Genomic DNA, 21,097 nt, shown 5'->3' with positions numbered 1-21,097 from the left:
CCATTCATCAGTCTCACGCTCCCTGCTACCGCGTATGGATTTCACTTCTGTTTAAACCCCGGGAATTTTCGGCCTGATGTTTCTTTTCCCGACATGACAGCACAATCAAAGTCGTGGAATTGTAGGAGCGCCCCCTCCGCCGTCACCAGACACGTCTCCTGGGGTCTCCTGGTGCTAGCCGGCTCTCGCCCGCCCTCGCTGGGTCCTCACTTTTTCCAGCGCTAATCTTCCCTCCGTCCCCGTGTGCCAATCAAAAGCGCCCGGAGAGTCTGGGGTGCCATGCGCCATCCCACCTGTTTCTGATTATACTAATTGGCCATTGTGGTAAAGGAAGTGTGTGGCAGCCATCTGAAATTTGTACTAAAATATTTGCACAGGGACTAATGCAAACAGAGGGCTCCTCAGCTCGCTAAGTAACCAACGGCTCTGGTCAAGGATTGCACGAGGGTCTACAGTTAGCTGGTGATTATGTGCATTATTATGTCATATCCTCTCTACAGCTGCCACTGTGTACCGTTTGGAGAAGAATTTAATTTTCAGTGGGTGTAAAGTAGGGTTCAGACCAAAGCGTCCCGACGAGACGAGCCGCGATGTTCTAAAACCTTGCGACTGCGACTCAACGTGTTTAATGCTCTGCGACGGCTTGCGACTGCTTGCAACTACGTGTAACTTCTAATTCATACCGCTGCAACTCAGTCTCGTCGCGTCGGGAATCTTTGGTGTGAATTGGGCTTAAGGCGTTCAGTGTGATGGAGTCTTTTCCTGCATTTGTCCATGGTGATGGTGATACCACCGCAAAATTAGATTATCTCTCTGAACACTAGTACAGTTATTGCAGCTTCAGAACTGGTCCCCGGCCCCGGCGCGACTGTCTAGGGCACCTGCACCGCACGCCGGCGACCCGGGTTCGATTCCCGCCCCGTGGTCCTTTCCGGATCCCACCCCAACGCTCTCTCCCATTCACTTCCTGTCTCTCTTCACTATCCTATCATTAAAGGCATAAAAGCCCAAAAAATATACTTTAAAAAAAAAAAAAAAAAAAAAAGAACTGGTCCCCCTCCTGTAGGGTGTCAATCAGTAATGTTACCACTTCATGAAAGCGCGGTTTTTTACCCTCCTGCTGGTTTGGGGGACTCACTGTTGCACCTTATTTTACATTCATCAAAACCTGAAGTGATGATTCGAGAGCCTTCTCGCAGCCAGACATCATCCATCACCCCAGGAAGCCCATGTCTCCTGTTGGCAGCTTCAGGCCCGACTGCTTGTGTTGGCGGAAAACCAAATGGGCCTTGAAAAGAAGTAATTCCCTCCCATTTCAGGATCCCCTCCCTCAGCCCACGTGAAATGGCTGACTTGCTTCCTGAGGGGTCTGCTGAATGTCCGACCAGGCATATAAGGACATTTGCGCTCTCGTTAACCAGCGATTCCGTCAGTTCACCCAAACTCTCAGACCGCCACCCCCCCCCCCCTAACTGTTCAGGTGTCGTAAACAATTCATCATCTGATGGTACATTAGAACTCGCCGGACGTCTTAATGCTTTTCAGTGTTTCTCCTTTGTGTCATCAACGTGAGATTAATATCAACGTCTCCTCCAATAATCCCAGCAGCTCTGGCTCCGGCCAGGGCCCCACTTAAGCCTCCCCATAGTGGCTCCTGTCAGTGGCTTCTGGTCTTGAGCTGGGGGTGCTGCCCTGGGACTCAGGGCCCATCAGCCTGTGTAAACAGACTTTCTGGGTGGGATGGATAGGAGCATAATGGATCAGCAGCGAGTCCTTTTTAATGGCTTTCATTCCCCCCGGAGACAAGAGATACTATTTTCTGATTGGCCGACAGAGGGCTGTTAACTGTATATTGGGGCACCTTTTGAAGTAGATCTGGTAAAAATAGATAAATACTCCATTTCGCGTCATGGAGTACTATGCCCCCACCTCCTCCATTAATTCCATATATCGGGACACTTAGCACAGGCTCACAGAGATTTTTCCAAGCTTCCCCCTCATCTACTCTTTCCTTGAGCCCAGTATTTCACCAAGCCCTCTGCATCTGTGTATTTAATTTGTGTTTTCTTTTTGATATGAGGTACATGCGATGCTGACAGAGCACTCTAAATTTGGTACACAGCGCCAGCCACGAAAAAATGCAGGCTCACCAAAGACCCACACAACTCCGGATAAGTCACACGAGCCCCGGGCCATGTTTGTGTCTTAGTGGCAGATGCCCTGGTCAGCTCAGTATCTTGTTCCGTTATTCCGAACAGATGTCAAAGTCCTGTCCTACTTTCCTCCTCTAATCTGTCTTGTTTTCGCCGCAGCAGAAACTCTGATGCCACCAGAAAAGAACCCTAACCCCAGCTACAGTACCATCAAATTATGGCTCGCACGACCAGATCATGCCATTTTCCATGGCACCATTGTCTGATAAAGAGGTTCTGCCGTGCGTGCCGTGTCGTTCTGGTTAAAGCCGTGCAGCTGATGTCTTTCTCCAACTTGCTCCAGCATGCGTGCTTCAAGGGTATTCATATCTTCCCCTCTCCACATGCAGTACACCGCATCAGACTTCTGTGATTAGAAAAAAAAGCGAGTTCTCGACAACATTCTTTAATAATTCTTCCGGGATTGTATGTCGTCCAGCACAAACAGTGCACAGCTTTGTTCTAGCAGCCTTGATTAATATGTTGCACATGCAGCAAAACAGACATTATTTATGCACTTTTTACACCAAACTTACTCTTTTAATAAATGCCGTTATTCAGTGAGTACCTCCGCACTCAAGGGCCATCGTTCATCACTGGGAGGTCATCAGAAGTGTAAGGCTAAGCAGCATAAACATCCAAAATGCCACACATTCTTTCAGTGATTAAGTCATTTCAGTGGATCTTACTACAAAGCCTCTGTTTTGGCATGGCTCGAAGATTAATTTGTTGGTAGACCAGCTCGACAACTTAACACATGTACACTTAACAAAATATTCAGTGATTACGTCAGGACTGAATTTTTTTTTTTTCTGTCAGGGCACTGTTATTTTTATAGACAAAGATAATGAACAGAACTGAATGTTAACCAGTGCTCTTTAACCCTCTTGCTACTGCAATTAACACCACTTTAAAATGTTTACATGCACGCCGCAATTTCCAGTACCGCAGGATTACGCAAGACAGAACACGATCTCCATTACGTAGGTAGGTAGATGTAACCGTGAGCCAAAGCCCTTCTCTTAAGGTGCTCTCTCTGCGACTGAAATACCTGGCCAGTGTTTAGAGTCAAGGCAGGGGAGCAGTCCAAGGCCTCCGAGCACTGGCTCTTGATCTGAGGTAGAGTAGTAGGCCCCCTGCTGGACTGACCACCACACTACTACTCTACTATCAGTGGAGAGGAATGTTAGTGATAAGGTTTCAGGACGGCCCTATAACCCTACTGCTGGGTTGTTCGGGATCTCTCCCTCCGTCTCTCCCTGTTCAGAACTGCAGAACTGTTTCAGTAGGCTTATAATGCCGCATCAGGGAACCCAGGCTCTGTCGCTGCTGGAAGCCTTGGCTTTTGCTGCTTTCAGCCCTGGAGCTCCAGAATGCAGTCTTATTCAATACCTTATGTAACAGGGACAAACAGGTCGTTCACACCTGGACACAAGATGCTACAGTAATTCCCCCATGGGTGGATCAATTATGTGAGATAGGACTGGCAAGCATACCTCCCTTAGGGAAGTAGGGAGTGGTACCACAAGTGCAGCCACTCAGGCAAAACATGCATGCCCAAACACACAATACCAATTACAAAAACAATAAACCATTGTAAAAGAGGTCTCCTACTGTAGGTGGCACAAATAATAACAATTTATTTGTAAAACTTGATATGCATCAAGCATTGTTAATACATTTAGAACATGTTTACTAAGTATTCATAATGCGATTATATAACTTTTATGTGGTACTGTATGTCCATCCATTCTATAAACACTCTACAACTCTTACAAGTCAACCAATGAAATCTGCCTGCTGCTGTCTGGCTTTTCTTCTACTGGGACTAAGCTGGAGCAAGTAATCAACGAAAAAAAGCCACACCATTTTAAAAAATCACAATCGCAAATCCCTAACATTCATTCTCATTACCTCTGCCAAGGAGGTTATGTTTTCATCGGGGTTCGTTTGTTGGTTTGTTTGTTTGTCTGTTTGTCTGTCTGTCTGTCTGTTGTTTTGGAGTGATCCGTATCATCGTCTGGATGCAGGAGGCGGTTATGTGTTCGCTTGCTGGAGGTTTGCGCTCTCTGAGTGGTTTTCTAGTTTAGAAATGTTGATAAAGTATTGCTGATGCGTCGTACAGTAGCCATACATTCATGCATAATAACATAATGGCGTCTACAAAACAATGTATTGTTCGGCAGGACTGTATTCATAAAGAGTTATGATATGTTATGATGACACACAAGTAAGGCTTTCACAAACTCACATATGGTTCCTTAAAGAGCATTTAGTGAATAACCACATTTATCATAAGGCATCAATATGATCTCTGCCATTATCAAGAGGTAGGCTAAAAGAATTCTGATACTTCATCTTGTAAGAGCTGATATTACATATTTTTTTGTGATTACAAAATAATTATATGAACTTGTGCCAATCATTCTTGGCCATTATACTTAATAATCATTTATAAATGCGTTTATAGTACTATTTGAATTTATAGGTGCTCCTTTGTGGGTTTAAATTAAGTGTTTATTATTTTGATATAAAAATAAATGCCACACATATATTATTCCCTTATACAGAACCGGTACAAATATGAAGCTTTGCAGCTGTCCAAACAAACATCACTAATGTGAACAGTCTGCGGGCAGAATGAAGTTGATTTCTCTGTAGACTGCAAGGAGAATGGCTCCAGAAGACATGAGATTACTGTCAGTAACAGTCATCATGTTTGTAATTAAATGATGGGGACGATAATAGTGCAATATTTCCTGTACTCCCCCCCCCCCCCCCCCCATGATGGATATCTATACTGTACTTCCTCCTGGCACCCCACTTGCACTGCATAACTCCAGAAAAGCTTATTTAGCCTGCTAGCCTGCCATCTGCTGTCAGACACAATGAATAGCACTAACATCTAGAACATGTACAACTCAAAGGGCTGAGACAAGTAGAATGAAATAGGTTAATCACAAGAAATCACTCGACCACAGGTATAGGATGTAATGTTGCTACTCCATTAAAATACATTTCATCGATAGAACCTTTCTGGCAATAATTATGTTCATATTCGAATGGATGGTATTTAATTTTTTGTTTCCTGAGTCTCTACAAGTTGTCAGACTTTGTCACTATCCAATAACTGATGACTGATATAAGACCTGGATATACACAAGCTATGTGACAAGTAAACAAACAAATAGATGAATAAACAACTTATGGTGTATATCCAAGAGCGGATAATACCCTTAATATGAAATGGAATACGAAATGGAATATGTTATTAGATAGATAGATAGATAGATAGATACTTTATTATTATCAGTATCTGAAAGCAATGCAATATCAACAACCACGACAAACTGCCAATACAGTATTGGACTAATTTGTGTAGACATCCATCTGTTACTACAGAATTATTTTCATGCAAAGAAATGAAACAAACTGTCACTATCTAAAACAAATTTCCAGCTATACAGCTTTGATGAAATGTGTATGTTTGACATTCTATAATGTCAGGGGTACCCCAGCATTGCATGATCAGAGTACAACATACATAAACATGTGGTCTGACATGTTTATAATCAGTAATGAAAAAGCCAGGGAGGGTTTACAGTCTGAAAAGTTTTCCTACGGGAAAATAGCATTTTCCCTTCACCCACCATCTTGTTTATGTTCCCAAAGGTTTCCTGCACAAGAGATGCGTGCCGCCACAGTCGAGGGAGCTGCGTGTTTACGTAAAATGGTGTCTTTGATTACTGTGTGGTCGCTGCGCGCATGAGGTTAAGGAGGCCCTCCTGGACGTGTTAGCAGTCCCACGTGTCTGCCCCGGCCTCTTGCACCTGTTTTTAATCGATACCTCACGTTGCCAGGGTTTGTTATCGTCACTCGAGCAAAAATGAAATCTCGAACGGTGCAAGCAACAAGCTTTGTATTCATCTCAGTGTGTGATTGCCACATGCATATACGCATCGTTGCCATGAAACCCTATCACACCGGCACAGGAAAGGCACAACAGCGGTCTCCTGGAGGCCTGGTTATTTTTCCCCACAACATGAAAGGCATGATGAGAGAGAGGCAGAAGCATGGTGGACAGTCCTGAAGACAGGGCTTGCTCTCCCTGCTGCCGCAAGGCTCAGGGATCAGAGCTCCTCTGATCCCTGAGATAACAGGGATAACAAGGACACATTTCTGGCGGGTGTGTGGGTGGGGGGGGACGGGGGGGGGGACGTAAAATAGCATCATTTGGAAGCTCCAAGGGGGAGGCAGTCTTCTGAGCAGAGATCACAGTCCTTTGATTTGCTGCTCAGCGGGGGAGTTGCTTTCCTCTCCCGTCATCCATGACAAGGATGCTACAGGTTTACGGGGCCAGATTAACAGGGAGCCATTTTGAGCGCAGTTAAAAGAAATGCCAAAGAGAACGCTTCCCAAGATAAGGGGAGTAGTTAATATTTTTATTAGCCCAGATAGTACCAAGTTAAGCATGCACTGCTGCACCCAAAGAAGACCCTTAACTCCTGCTCAATACAGGCATATTCACACAGAGAAAACGCTGGATCCACTAATTGTGTGCTCATTCCTGACAGGACAGATGCAGTGAGTTACAGGGGAGCTACACCAGGCGCGTAACTGAAGCAGTCCGTTCGCAAAGCGTATGTTGCAGCAGTTAATAATCACTATAATCAATGGAAGTGGCTACACCAGACGTGACAGTGGCGCGTAGATTTGAGAAAAAATAGACCCATCTTCTAAAATGGATTTTACGCATCGCGAACGGAACGCTTCAGTTACACCGCTGGTGTAGCTCCCCTGTTAGACGCACCTGAGGCTGGCACACTACAAACAGGTGATGTTGGTTTAGCAGAGGCATGCGAATGCCAAGGGCTTCCACAGGAAGCGCAGGTGCTTCCGTCTCACGAGGGACTATACATCGCATGACTAGATTTATGTAAGTCCATATTCATGCTGCCATTCACTGCCTGAGAGCACACAACAACATCCATATGTGTGCACAGATAGGATGGATTCTGAGGGAGTAAAACCTTTTGACCTATAGGCCAGGGGCTGGGAGTGAACTAGCCCTGTAGATATACGCTCATCATGCCTGTGGCTTACCCTGTCTGTGATACTCGCTTCCGAGGGCACAATCAAAGGGACGTGGCCATGTGGCTCTGCTTTTGCACGATGTCGGCCTATTTGGTATCATAAATTCACTAAATTGACCGTGTTTGATGGTTGGGAAAGGATGTCAGTCTTTGAGTTGTGTGTTCAATTATAAATCCACAATTCATCTTATTTCTTGAACTGAACAATCAGATTTATTCTCCAGTCTTCTTAAGTTATTACAATGTAATCCAACTTGTAACCAGTTCAATCTGGTACATCATGGCTTGTATATCCAGTTTACTTAGCACTTTATTGGACTCTTGGCCTTTATTTCACTTTAGTCTGATAATATCTCCCCATTGGATTTCCCAGCATAATTATGTTTGCTAAGCACATGCTTACCTAGATAAAAGTTGGATCAGTATTTTTGAAAAATACTCAAAATGTTCATTCTCTCATGAAACACTGTTTCTGTCTGATGACCCCATGATGAATAAGCTTTATGACATGGTAAAACTCTTTTCTCTTAATGTGCAAGCATTTAGGTCATCAAAACATCGAAAACGTAGTCTAAAAAAAAAGAAGCCCTTAGCCCAATAATGTTCAAATGAATCCTAAGGCTATTCATCCTGCAGAGAAGTTGTTTGGGACCGCTTGCTAAGGGCTGGTTACCGATACATCTCGTGACAGTGTGTCTTCAGCTGTGCTTTACATGCCTTTTGCTATAGACCAGTTGTTTCTTGGTCAGTGGCGTAATGATTCTTAGAGGGTGTAAGATAGCGATTTTTGGATCATGCACAAGACCACACCTTCTGCCACACCCCCGGGCACAAGGCTTAATGAAAGTGAAGCGCATGTCTCAAAATCCACCACTGGCGGCTGGCTGTAAGATAATAAGAATGAGCTTTGCGTTGGGCTTTGCGGCACATTTCTGATCGTCAAAATAAATAGAGCCCAGGGTGTAACAAAGTGGAATGACAAAGAAAAAAAAGTATTGAACACACCAACTGAAATTTACTAAATACTTAAAGCCTTTCTTTGCCATTTCCTGTATGAAGAAACTAATCAGTCACAGTACACAGATGTGATTTTGGTCCATGCCAAACAGATAAACAATCTAAATAGTCTTCATTCCAAGGGGCTTTCTTGTGAATCCTGATCTTTAGTTCCTTCCACAAATGTTCGATTGAATTTAGGTTATGTGCTTGATTTTCTTTCTCTGAAACCTATTGAGAGTTTCTTTGGCCTTAATCTTTGGATTTTTGTCCTGCTGGAAGTTCTACTATCCACATCTCATCCTCATCATTCTGGTTAATGGCCTGATTCTCCCAGAAATACAGGATCTATTCATCATTCCTTCAACTGTCTGAAATCTGCCAGTACCATGAGATACAGTAAATAACACACCATGATGCCTCCACCTCCAAACTTCACTGTTGGTGTAGTATTTTTAGGGTGATGTGCAGTGCCATTTCACCTCCAAACATGGTGTGTAATATGACAACCAAAAAATTAATTTTTTGCCCTCATTGGACCAGACATTCTCTCAGTATTTCGTAGGCTTGTCCAAAGGTTGTGTAGCAAACTTTAAACGTGCTTCTACAGCGCGTGTTTTTTCTTCAGTAAATGAATACGTGAGGGATGATCGTGCTTAGAGGCCATGGCAGTGGAGTGGTGCTGCATTTTCTTTTCTCTGTAACAATTGCAACTCTAAGTCTGTCTGGAGCTTACTCTGTGTGGTCCTTGGCTCTTGGGTAACTCTTTTGACTATCCCTCTGACTCTCTGGTCAGAAATCGTGCCAGGAGGAGCTCTTGTGTGTGGGTGGTTGATGATGCAGTGATGTTCCTTCCACTGCCAGATAATAAGTAATTGGGCAATTGAGGTAAGCAAAGGAGTAAACCTGACATACAGTATCTAGTTAGAATAGCTTAGTCTAGGGTGCAGTTGTATTGGTTTGAGTATTTATTTGTTTACATAATCACATAAGATAGAAATTGATATGGCGTTGTATAGATTGTTTTCCTGTTAAAGAGGAACTATGCAGGATTGGCGATTTCATCTCTGGTTTCGGTTTCGTTTTTCGTTTTCGCTCTTTTTATGCTTGCATTTTCTCTGTAGAGCTTCCCCGACAGCTTTAGCGTGTATATTTATACATGTATAGGCTATATTTAAATATATAAATTGCAAGCGTGGTTCTTTGTCTCAGACTTCCAGCTGTAAACAAGGAGTGATCGTCTCCTGCAGAGAGTTGTATAGGGTCTCTTTAACTAGAACTAATCAAAGTCTGATTAAATGCTACAGCCGAGGAAGGGTGGAGAGAGAAGGCAGTGCGTAATTTCTCAAAAATAATGACCAAATAATGATCTGTACTGTACATAGGCTTTTTTCAATTGCTCTTTAGTGTTTCGCTTTGTCTGTAATGTAATGTAATGTTATGTAATTATTCCATGGCATTCAACAACTCAGTAAAGTCAGTGTTTTCATGGAAATGTTCTTTAATTAAGTTTCTTGGTGTCAGATCAAATTATTTTTGAATTTCAAAAGAGAGCTCAGAGACATAACGTCCTTTGAGTTTTATTATATTTTATTAATTATAATTATAATATATATTAATAATAAAATAATAATTTTATTATTATTTATAACAACCTCAAGTTATTAAACAGTCGTCTCTGTTGCATAACAAATCAGTTTCAATGGAAATCCAAAGACACTAACAAATTCAGTGGAGAAAGTGGCCTCTGTAAGTCAGCAGACAAATGAATTAGTTTGAATCATTTATGTGGGTAAATCGTCACACTATGTATCAAAGATTTAATTTCCCATGTGACTAACGCTACCATTGTCTTCTGAGCCATAAACAGATTGATGATTATAAAGACCTGGCTTGCTTAGAGTACATGTCATGTTTAATATCTGAATGTGCCAACTCTCCATATTTAATTAGAAACCTAAATGTGCACACATAAACAAGTCGTTAAAGATGAACAGGCCCCACTGCATGTCTTTGGCATGAGACACCTAATATTTCATTTAAGTTGATGAAATAGAAACACACTGTATGTTGCGTAAACAGAAGTTGCAGTTTTACTTTTGTGGTGCAATTGGGAATGTTGAGTTAGGTGTAGAAATGGTGAATGGAGTTATAGCAATATTTTGTTTAAACCTTTTATAAAATAATACATAGGGGCTGAGACACCTAAAATAAAGTTATCCGGAATAATCTAGTCTAGTCTAATAATCTTATATACATCTTGTTGTTATGGGGTATCTTTCTGATGATTCCTTGCCATGACTTGACAATATGATTTATGACATTTCACTAATATATATACACATTACATTTTTGAGAACAAGTCAGAAGCACATTCTGATGACAAAAAATAGTAAACACCCCAGACTGTAGATGGCGCTGTTTCTCGAGTAAATAGTTGTGGTATCACTGGTGGTCATTTTACCCCAACACTGACTGCACGTGTCTCCACAGAAGGTGCAGATGGGGAGGTCACGCATCACCTTGGAGTTGTACAGTCTCACGGCCTTCCGCCCTGTGATGAGGAAGTTTAAGAAATATAGTGCCCATTATTGTACAATCACAACAGTGACAACAAACCTCTACAAATCACTATTGAAAATGCAAGTGCTTACGAGGCTCATAGTAGTCGAACACTTGGATCAGTGCTGGCTGCACATGGGCCACTTTGAACTGTCTCACGAGGGACACGTTGACGCACTGCTCTTCTTTCCCCAGCTGCAAAGTAGGAGATTGTTCACAGACTACGCTACAACCGAAACTAAATTCATATTTCATAACTTCATGCTTCAGTTCTCAAGAGAGATTATTTTGTCAGTGAAGCTGTGTCTGCTTACTGAATCCAAATACAGCGCCACTCTCCCAGGGTGAGGCTCCACGCTCTTCACCAGATCATTTGTCTCAATGCCATTCGGACGTAACGTAAATCCACTCAGAATCTGGACATCTAGAAGGGCCATTCCTGTCTGATTGATACTCTGACTGTCTAACAGTCTAAAACAGATGACAAAAACAAGTGAAAAATAATATTGTATTTCCCAAACAATCACATGAAACATAATCATCAATCATGACTTTACATCTACCAAGTAAAGGCTGCGTGGTTTTTGTGTGAAGCTTACTTGGCGCAGACGGATAAAAGGATATGGTTTGTGTCCGTTTCTTCGTCCGACACCTCAACTCTCAGTTCAAAGGCCTCGTGGCTTGTGGCATGCCTTTGTGCCTGAGACAAGGCCAGGCTCTCCAAATTGTAAAATATGTTTATCTGCGAAGGGGGAGTTTGATCAAAAGAGACAGTTGAGTTGCTGGAAAGAAGCAAAATTGCGCAATAGGGGCAGAATAGAACGAAAATTGAAACGATGTGCAGACGGGGCTCTAGCGTTCAGCTTGAAACGGTCGCCCGTGGTGATTGAGAGCAGCTGAGGGGGTCCTCCAGCATTGATGCCACAAGAAGAAAACAGCGTCACCCAGAGACAATGGTACAAAGCAAGACGACCAAGTGAGACCGAAAAACAGGAACATTCCAGCCGAATGGATTCTAATCATTTCGAAAAATGTGCACCAGATGAGTCTTGAATCTCTGTGAACTTGAGGACTAAAAAGCAAGCTGTTTAGACACAGACCTTTTCTTTACATAAGACACCGATGTTGCTAAATTGAATGCAGTTGCAGGCGGCGGTCCTCCATCATATCCCACCAAGATATGATCAGGAAAATCTATTGCTTCCAGATGGTAATTGCAGAGTACACAAGCTCGTCACTAATTTTCTGTGCTTTTGTTTTGACCCATCACAGTGAAGGCATTGTGCTCTGTGGGAGAGTTAGGCCATCGCAGGCAGCTGTTAACCTTATGTTTCAGATGGAATGCTCAGCGTGGTCATCACACTCTGGTGAAGAGGTGAGCATGAAATTATAATTTGCAATAGCGTTGCAGTCCCAGACGTTTGGTCAGTGTGGGAATTCATGGATTATTTCAGGGTCGTTACGTCTTTTCAAAACGAGGTGACTGTCAGCAAGCACATGTTTACATTTAATCAGTCCGACCTAATAAACACACAAACAAAAATAATTGTGTTTGAAATTACCTGAAATAAGGCAAATCCTCTTCCCTCAATGAAGATGTCCATGTGAACTGACGTGTTCATGTTGATCTAAACAAAAAAACAATGTTTTAATGTTAAATATGGGATAGTGTAACTTGAATATCCAACTGATATCAAACATTAAAGGTGTGGTGTACCATTTGAATGTATCCTCACCTGTCGTTGACTAACTGTTAAATAGTTTGTGGAGTTTATTGTAAAGCTTGTTACCATCAGAGAGGGCTTGGATGTGAGCTTAATGTTCATATCAATTGCCTCGGCGCCACTAAAAGATGCATAGAGAGACAGAGCTTGGAGAGCAATAACAGTGTCCTAAAGTGGGTGAGAAACACAAAGGCAGAGAGCAGGGCTTATACGCTGAAAGGCAGATAAACAAATCAATAGCACTCAGGAACATGCTGAATGCTTTACCCTTAAAGGACTAATCTGGTAAATAATCACAGATTTGAACCATTCGTACCACAAAAGAATAAGTGAAACATACCAAAACACTGGGGTGTGTGTGTGTGTGTGTGTGTGTGTGTGTGTGTGTTGTGTGTTGTGTGTTGTGTGTTGTGTGTTGTGTATTGTGTGTGTGTGTGTGTGTGTGTGCTTTACCTGTGTGGAACCAAATCCTCCCTCTGGCCCCCTCTGGCTACTCAGCCACTTCATGAGGTCGATGCTCTCCACAATATTACCCTGCTTGAACAGACTGAGCAGCATGTACCCAGCAATCTCTACGCTTGCTGAGGAGGGCTGCCAGGACTCGGTCAGGTCAGCATCCCTGTAGCTCCAGAACGGAACGCCATCTGGGCACAGCAAACATACGTATCAGATAGTATGATTTGACATTCTATGAGATACATTGACAGGAAGGTAGGCAGGCAGATGTTAGAGAGAGCGAGAGAGAGAAGGGTGTTTCACACTCTGTAAGCGCCATGAGACGTGTCTATAAGTGAAATCAAACTGAAATTGAATTGAGTTATTGGACTGATGAGAAGTCGTGAAGTGAGCACTACCTCTAATGTCTGCTCGACTCGTCAGCTCATCGATGGCATTTTGTGCATTCAGACTGCTGGCCAGACACAGAGCGTAGGACACCAGGGACAAGCAGTAGCTGCTGGAGATGCCACTGGACAGATGCGTCTCCAGGAACTCCGTGGCTTTGGACACGTTACCTGGGAACAGCCCCTGAAAACAGACCTCTAAATCACCAAATATATGCTCCTCCTGGCCAAGGAATCTCCAGTCCTCACTTTGTTCACAAGGGATATTCCACCATTTGGGGAATTAAGCTAATTTTCCGTCTCCCCTCAAGCAAAACAAATGATATTTACCTTTTTCCCGTTCATCCAGCCGTTCTGTGAGTCATCATTGAATCGGTTTAGACCATTTGCATCACGCTTAAAAGTGATTTCCGGTAATTTTCCCATTTAAAACTCTTTAAAAGTCTCTTCTCAAGTTAGAAAGTGCAATAAGACAAACTGAAAATGAAACCTGGTGATTTTCTAGGCTGATTTAACATGGAACTACACTCTCATTCTGGCGTAATAATCAAGGAAAGTTGCAAACATACAGTACCATGGGCGCAGTGATATCACGCAGCAACTGAAAATAGTCCCCATAGGCAACAAGCAGTAGTATGGCGTGATATCACTGCGCCGGACTCACAGAACGGCTGGATGAACGGGGAAAAGGTGAATATCAATTGCTTTGCTCGAGGGGAGGTGGAAAAGATCCTTAATTCCCCAAATGGTGGAATATCCCTTTAAGGACCACACCAAGAACGATAACAGAGGTAGCTAAAAAATGAAAACGCTAAGAACTACATGAAAAACTATTGCCGGAGTCACTTTCCATTGTCGTTATAGTTCTTCTATCATTCTCGCTGTGAGAACAGCCGTTTACGCAGGTTTATTACATCACATGGCGACCTACCGTTTGGGCTTGGTCCTCCAAGAGTGTGATGAGGACGTAAGCGGTGAGGGACACCGGGTCGTCTAGACCGCCCTGTAGCTCCGTGTGGACGACCCTCCCGGGCTCAGTGAAGCTGCCGTCAGGAGTCTGCTGCTCCGCCAGCCACGAGAAGGCCTTGGAGAGTATGCTTTGATCAATCCGCATGAAAGCCTGGGCCTGCAAGAAACATCTTAGAACAAAGGCAGTCAGCCTTTAATCAGAGAGAGAGAAAAATGCAGGGTGGAGGGAGGGGGGGGGGGGGGCAGAGAGATTTGATTATGATTTGAGATCAGTTTCAGAATAGCTGAATTGACAGGAAGTATGGTTCTAAACAAATACAGCAAATGAAAAAGAGAAAGTACCACGTGCTGCCAGAGGGATCGCGCTCTCCAAATCCACTGAATGACCCGTCGTCCCGCAGGTATGACAGCTCTCGATTATATCCTGGTCAGAAATGACTTCATGATTCCTCAAGTCACTTGTGATTGATTGAAGGAATTACAAGCAGAGGAGAGGAGTATGCCAAACAAACCTTCTTTCATGTATGCCAAAGCTTTACCGGCTATTTCCTCGTTGACGATCGAGGCTCTGGACAGGTACTGCAGTACGTAAATACTGGGAGCAAATTCTATCATGTTCTGTTCCCCACAGCCGTGAGGCATCTGAATGAGTGAAGCCAGACCAGCGATGGACGGGCCAAGGATATCACCTGTTATGCAACATAACAACAACAACAACAACTGACATAACACAAACACGGAATTTGGCCCTGATGACCACTGTTTTTGAAAATATAAAAGTAGTAGCTGACAGCATGTTTTAATTAGCGCGAGTATAAAGTGCGCACAATTTAAAACAGTCCCAGGATTGTTTCATGTCCTAGACTAGAGTGTCTTTAATCTCTTCCTCTGCTCTGGCATGTGTAGCGGTGGCCACCTTGTGCACAGCTGTGCGCTGAGTGAAGCCTCATTCCTTCATGCCTTAAGAGACGTGCCTGCTACAGACGGTTGCAGCCCGGAGTTTTTGGCCTATCTGCTAGCAATAGCAAGCCTTGCCTGCATGCATGCTTACAGTACAAATCCAGGGAAGGGCTGGACTGCTGCATTCCAGAAGCCTCTGAAGTCGGATATTTCCTAGTTGGAATTTCCCAGTTTCATTCCAAACAAACTAAAGAGGTTAAGAGGGTCTGACCTTCGCTCCTACTGGGAAAAGTACAATAGAGCAAGAGAAGCAGAATAGAAAATGCAGTGTGAAGCAGATTCAAAGATAAACAGGCTAGCAGCTGTTTGGCATTGGCCCACCACAAAACTGCATAATGTGATTCAAAAGGCGTCCATTTCCGGCACCGCTCAGAAAGCGCTAAGAAGTATGGGAAAACTTTGGGGAAGGGACTCCATCTTGTACCCATGGTGCCCATAGTGTAAACACCAAAATAAAACTGCTTTGAAACTCTGTGTTGTAAACACTCGCGCCTCATTTCTCCAGAAGAATACTGCAATATACAGGAAATAATAGCTGTCGAGATGGATGGCACGCATACCAGCCACAGCCACGTGAGCCCTCTGGGTGTTCGGGACCACTCCATCAGGCAGCGTGAACTGCAGCTCCCTCGATAGGTTGCTCCTGGTCGGTGGAATGTCCAGAAACAGAGACTGGGAGAAGGTCTGCTGATGGCCCTGCGGCTTCAGGATATACAGTACAGTACATATGTTAAACATTAATCATCATGGACCACCATAGCACCATGAAAACATGCAGTTCACCGTTTGAATAGTCTAAACAATGCAGACACACAACATGGCAGAAGTAAGTCTAGCTTAGAAACACAGTTTCCTGTAGACAAGGCTTTAAATAACGGCATAGTGTGGTGTTATAACTCAAGTTGCCTGTGAACATACCACTACTAGTAGTTTGGCCGTTGTGCTATTCTCTATCCCTGAGGACAGCACGAGGATGGAGAACGGTATCTCTCCGACCACCAGTGGCCGTATGGGGAACAGTGCCCAAGCCTGTCCAAGAGCGCTCACTGCCAGGGTCTGTTTGTTGGGCGTTGACACAGCACTGGTGTCTGTCAGGACCAGCTCAAACATCTGGCTCTCCTCAACTACCACAATAACCTGATGAGAGGGAAGAATTGTTATTACTGTGTGGTTGCCATGGTGGTAGAAAGAAGTGATCACTATGAGGATCTTAATTTAGATCTAAACTGACATACCTCGGTGTCATGCTGGAGATGGTTTAATAGCCTGACCTCTAAAATTAACTCTTCACCTTTGATCAAACTTGGAGGTAGGTGTACTGACCAAGTAAGGGTTTTGTCAGCAGTTGCCTAAAATATCAAGACCAACACAGCAAAAATGTTTATATTATAATGACACTATGATTATACAATTCTATTTGTATTTAATGATGATAGATGATGTTTAGTGACTCAATCAAAAACAGACCAGCTTCTTTAACGATCATTAAAAAAAAAGGTCTGACAGACATTTTAAAATGTCATCGAATGAGCTTAGCATTGAGTGATTTCATTACTCTTCTCAGCCTGGAGACAAGGCCAGGATTCTGGTCATTCAGCAGGACTCTTGCTTTGGCTTTCCTCAAGGAAAAGGGAACCGCAGATACCAGACGCAGACTTGTGGCTTTGATGTCACTGTTATAGACGTAAGGAAGAAAGTATTATATCAGTTGAAGGTATCAGTCATGCCGGTCTCAGTGACATCTGGAAGCACGCACCTACATGGAAAACCCTGCTCATTGGCGAGCCATCCACTGTTCTTTATAAGTCTTCTCTCAGCTTTTCAGACATGAAAAAAAAATCTACTGCTCCACTTCACCTCATGTCTCTCCTCGTCCAAGTCGAGGGGTCTGAAAACTCCGTTTCCATGCTGCGTGTCTTCTCCTCTCCCTCAGTATTAGTCACGGCTGGTCCCACCGCTAAGAGTCAAAGAAGAGAGTTCGCTAAATCATTGGAAAACCTGGCCATGTGAGACTACAACACTGACGAGAGGACCACTCTGCATGCAACCCTCTCCATTCACCACAAGAGGGAGACATTCTCATAGTCGATACAATGACTAACAGGAGTGAACCTAACACCTTGGTTGTAAACAAACCGTACAAACATACCCTACTACCATCTTCCTTCTTTAACACCAGTTTCTGTGGCGTTGTCAAATGGTTATAGATATTTTACATATTTATTTATTTTTACTGTCTCTAAGACAGTAACCTTTATATTTTTACATACCATATTCAAAAGCTCCTATTTGTCCACTTAGTTGAAGGCTGGCATCTGTCAGTACAGTCAGATTGCAGGCCTAAAGAGTGACAGAAAATATTTTGACTTATTACTTTTAGCATATTCAGAGAAGACTTCAAAAAATATAATATATTGTTAACATCAATGGTGACTCAGAGAAATATCTGTGTAATAAAAAGAGCCTGAGGTTGTTATGTCATGCCATGGACAGACACTATTTATCAGTATACTTTATAATGCTACTCATACAACAGTGAAAACATATATGTCTTTACTCACATATTCAGCTTCAGGACTGCTTGTCTTATACTCTACCTGGTCACCCAACACCTGAAATCATCCCCACCCAAACCACTTGAGTTACCGTCTTCAAGGAAAAACTACCACATTACATAACAACAAGAGAGCCAGTCTGTGTTACCGCGAGTTAGTCCAGTTCACAGCTTCACAGGATGTGTCTTAAAACTTTGACTTTTCACGTGTCTCTAAATTTGTCTTACAATAGAGAAAGTTTGATATAATAGCTTTTTTAACCTCAATAACAGGTTCATAATTATTAATTTGATTAATTTCAAGTTTAAATCAGATTGTCGTACTCTTTAACCATCAGACAGACAACAATAACTTTTCCTCTGACGCGGGGGCGGGGATGAATCGCATCTGTACGAACCTGTCCTGAGGTGACTCGGTGGAAGAGAATGACGCAGGCCTCTGGAGTCCTGGACCGTGCGGGTGTGAGAACGTCAGAAGAGGACGTCTCTCGTCCAGTTGCGACCACCTGTCCTCTGGAGGTCATCTGCATGAGACCGCAGAGTGTTTGGATCACCAGAGTATCTATTATTATATTATATTACATTACATTACATCAAGCTTTTTAGCCATATCAGAATCAGAATCCGCTTTATTGGCCAGGTTTGCGTAAAACAAGCAAGGAACTTGACCCCGGTTAATCTTTGCTCTCAAAGTACACAACACTCAACAATAACATAAAAAGAACAAAAATACAGAACAGTAAGAATAGTATGAAAGCAACTTACGACATGTCAAACAGTTTAAGCTTTTTTAAAAAAAAAAAAAAAAAAAAGCAATTCTCAGAACAATTCTAGGAAAAATTTAAAGGTAGAGTGCAAGAAGAGCAAGTCCATCAGTGAGTGCTGTTTGCTGTCCGTCAGTCAAGTGTCAGTTCTAGTCAGGTGGTAAGTCTAGGATCAGCAAGACTAGATGTTCTGAGATGTTCTGTTCAGTATCTGCATCACAGTGCTGCTGTGGGAATCCTACGGGCCTGTTTGTTAGCAGGAGCGAACGAAACACACACCTGGTGTACCTAGCGCGAGGTGTTTGTGATGGAGAGCTTATGAAATGAAAAAGGGAGAACCCACTCATCCTGTATCTAGTTGCAAGAAATAGAGTGTGCGGTTTCTTCCTTTTGGGCTTAATTCCAATTGGCCTACAGCTAGAGCTCACAAAACACAACAATTTAAAAGGACCACAAATTCTTCCATTTGCATTTTTCCTTGATTATAAGCACACAGTTAACTTTGAGTAATGTTTGGCCCAGTAGTAGCTCGATAAAACAATCATCTAGATTCTAAATATTAATGCTCGGTGATTCAAAATGTTTTAGCAGACCAGTTACTTTGATAGAATTACACACCGAAGATAAGCACTTACCACATAATACAATTCATTAACAGAATATTTACTGCCAATCTTTAGTTGAAAGGGGACATCGATCTGCAAATAAAGATGAAATAACATGACAAGTACTGTGGTGAACCACACAAGATAGTCAAAACACAAAGAGAAAACATTATGGTTTCCATTAGTTTTAATACTCACCTGTGCTAATTGGCTTGGTGGGCAGATTTGAATATAGGATCCACTAGGTGACAGTGATGTCCTGCACAACACCAGAATCTTTTCAGCTGACAGGAACTCAACCTGTAAATAGAACATACTGTAAGCTTAAAACCATATCATCACACTACTATCTTAGTCCAACAATTCTTTAAAACTGTAGTGGGCAAGTCTGGCATATCGAGGGGACATTTGGAATGTTTACAACTCTCATGCCCCTCCCTCACTACCCACCACTGAGCACCCTCTCATCGAGTTTGTGCTCGTTAAGTGATTGTGCACAAACTGTGATTGACAGTCAGATCTCACACAGCCCTGCACCGGGGAGCCAGGGATTTTTGCAAAACAAACAACAGGCTCTAGGTGGAGGTAGAAGCGCAGGGTTTTTTTTCTAAAACCGGCTGATTTTGTTCTGTCGGAGCATACTGTCGGTGTCTGCGAATATGATCAAAAAATCCTCAAAAACATCTTGCTGACAGCAGCTTTAAGATGAACAAATAAGTGCAAGGTCTTAAGTTTAACTAAAGTTAATTTCGTAACAAGACCAAATAAATGAGCAAATTCAACACCATGGGTAAGACCTTACAAGTGATCAGTGGTCAATCTGTTGCTCAATTGGTTGCGCTCTCACGCGTAAAACAATATCCGTAGTTCTTGCTTGTTGGCATACTATACACTTTTCCGCCCGCAGCATCTTTTAAATGAATCACACTATAAGAATACTAGTTTAACCAGTAAGGTAGTGCTTCACATACTCTAAAATAAGACAGGAAAGGTGAGCTCATTCAGAGACGCCCGTCGCAGGGTGTTTTGTGGCTTACTTAAGGCCTGTGGCATATACCTGGATTATGATCTTCTCAGCCTCCTCCTGGATGTGAAACTGGACGAGTAAATTCCCGTCCTCAGGCAGGGTGTGTGTGACGTCTCGCGTGGCCACCTCCGCTACCGAATCACCTCGGCCCCGGGGTCCTGAGTCCTCGTGTTCCTCTTCCTGCTGAGCCCTCAGCTGGACCACCCTGACATGCACACCCTTCTCGCTCTCAGATGACCGCAGGGGCCTCTGGTCCATCCTGGATATCTTCACCTGACATTGGAAATGCACATACAGTCATTTCCCGCATATAAGCCGCATTGTGTATTTAAGCCGCAGGACAGTATTTTATGCAAGTTAAAAGAAACAAAACCATATCAACACCATATTAACTTCCCTCCAGTATTAACGTCATAGCTGAAGAAATTTTGCAAAATCAATGTATAAGCTGCGGCAAATAGTCGGGAAATTACGGTAACGTCAGTATTATTCCTTGAATTTGCCCTTGGGGATCAATAAAGTATCTATCGATCGATCTATCTATCTATCATGCACAATGTTCAAGTAAACATACTGTAGAGAGATGGGGCAAACAGCAAGATTTTTTTTCTGATATTGTATGACTACAATATACTCACTTGTGTTGAAAAGGTCAGTGATGGCTTTGGTAGATGAGACAGGTTGTTGAATTCAATGCTGTATCTCTCTTCTGAAGCCTCATCTACTCTTTCTAAGTTATTGCTTTTTGATCCTTTTATGATGGAAAAAAAACAGGGGGGGAAACATGTTGGTGCAGTCCAATGAATATA

General features: G+C 42.9%; 1 protein-coding gene across 1 annotated transcript; it reads right to left on the bottom strand.

Annotated features, from left to right (window-relative positions):
- Positions 1-9,931: 9,931 nt before the first annotated feature.
- On the bottom strand, positions 9,932-20,546 carry LOC134068065 (CD109 antigen-like). The gene is made up of 23 exons (XM_062523571.1): positions 20,319-20,546; positions 19,712-19,792; positions 19,460-19,561; positions 19,292-19,354; positions 18,291-18,416; positions 17,900-17,950; positions 17,609-17,678; positions 17,196-17,295; positions 16,894-17,011; positions 16,574-16,687; positions 16,257-16,475; positions 15,899-16,040; positions 14,891-15,067; positions 14,721-14,802; positions 14,341-14,569; positions 13,422-13,593; positions 13,021-13,211; positions 12,580-12,735; positions 12,406-12,471; positions 11,443-11,585; positions 11,158-11,314; positions 10,936-11,038; positions 9,932-10,835 (listed from the first exon to the last, which is right to left on the bottom strand). The coding sequence occupies exons 1-23, from the start codon at positions 20,544-20,546 to the stop codon at positions 10,645-10,647; spliced, it is 3,081 nt and encodes a 1,026-aa protein (XP_062379555.1). The 3' UTR covers positions 9,932-10,644.
- Between the last annotated feature and the right edge of the window lie 551 nt (positions 20,547-21,097).

This window comes from Sardina pilchardus, chromosome 20, assembly GCF_963854185.1.
Source record: "Sardina pilchardus chromosome 20, fSarPil1.1, whole genome shotgun sequence".
Taxonomy (NCBI): Eukaryota; Metazoa; Chordata; class Actinopteri; order Clupeiformes; family Clupeidae; genus Sardina; species Sardina pilchardus.
The sequence above is the reverse complement of the archived record's forward strand: the minus strand, read 5'-3'. Positions and strand labels throughout refer to the sequence as shown.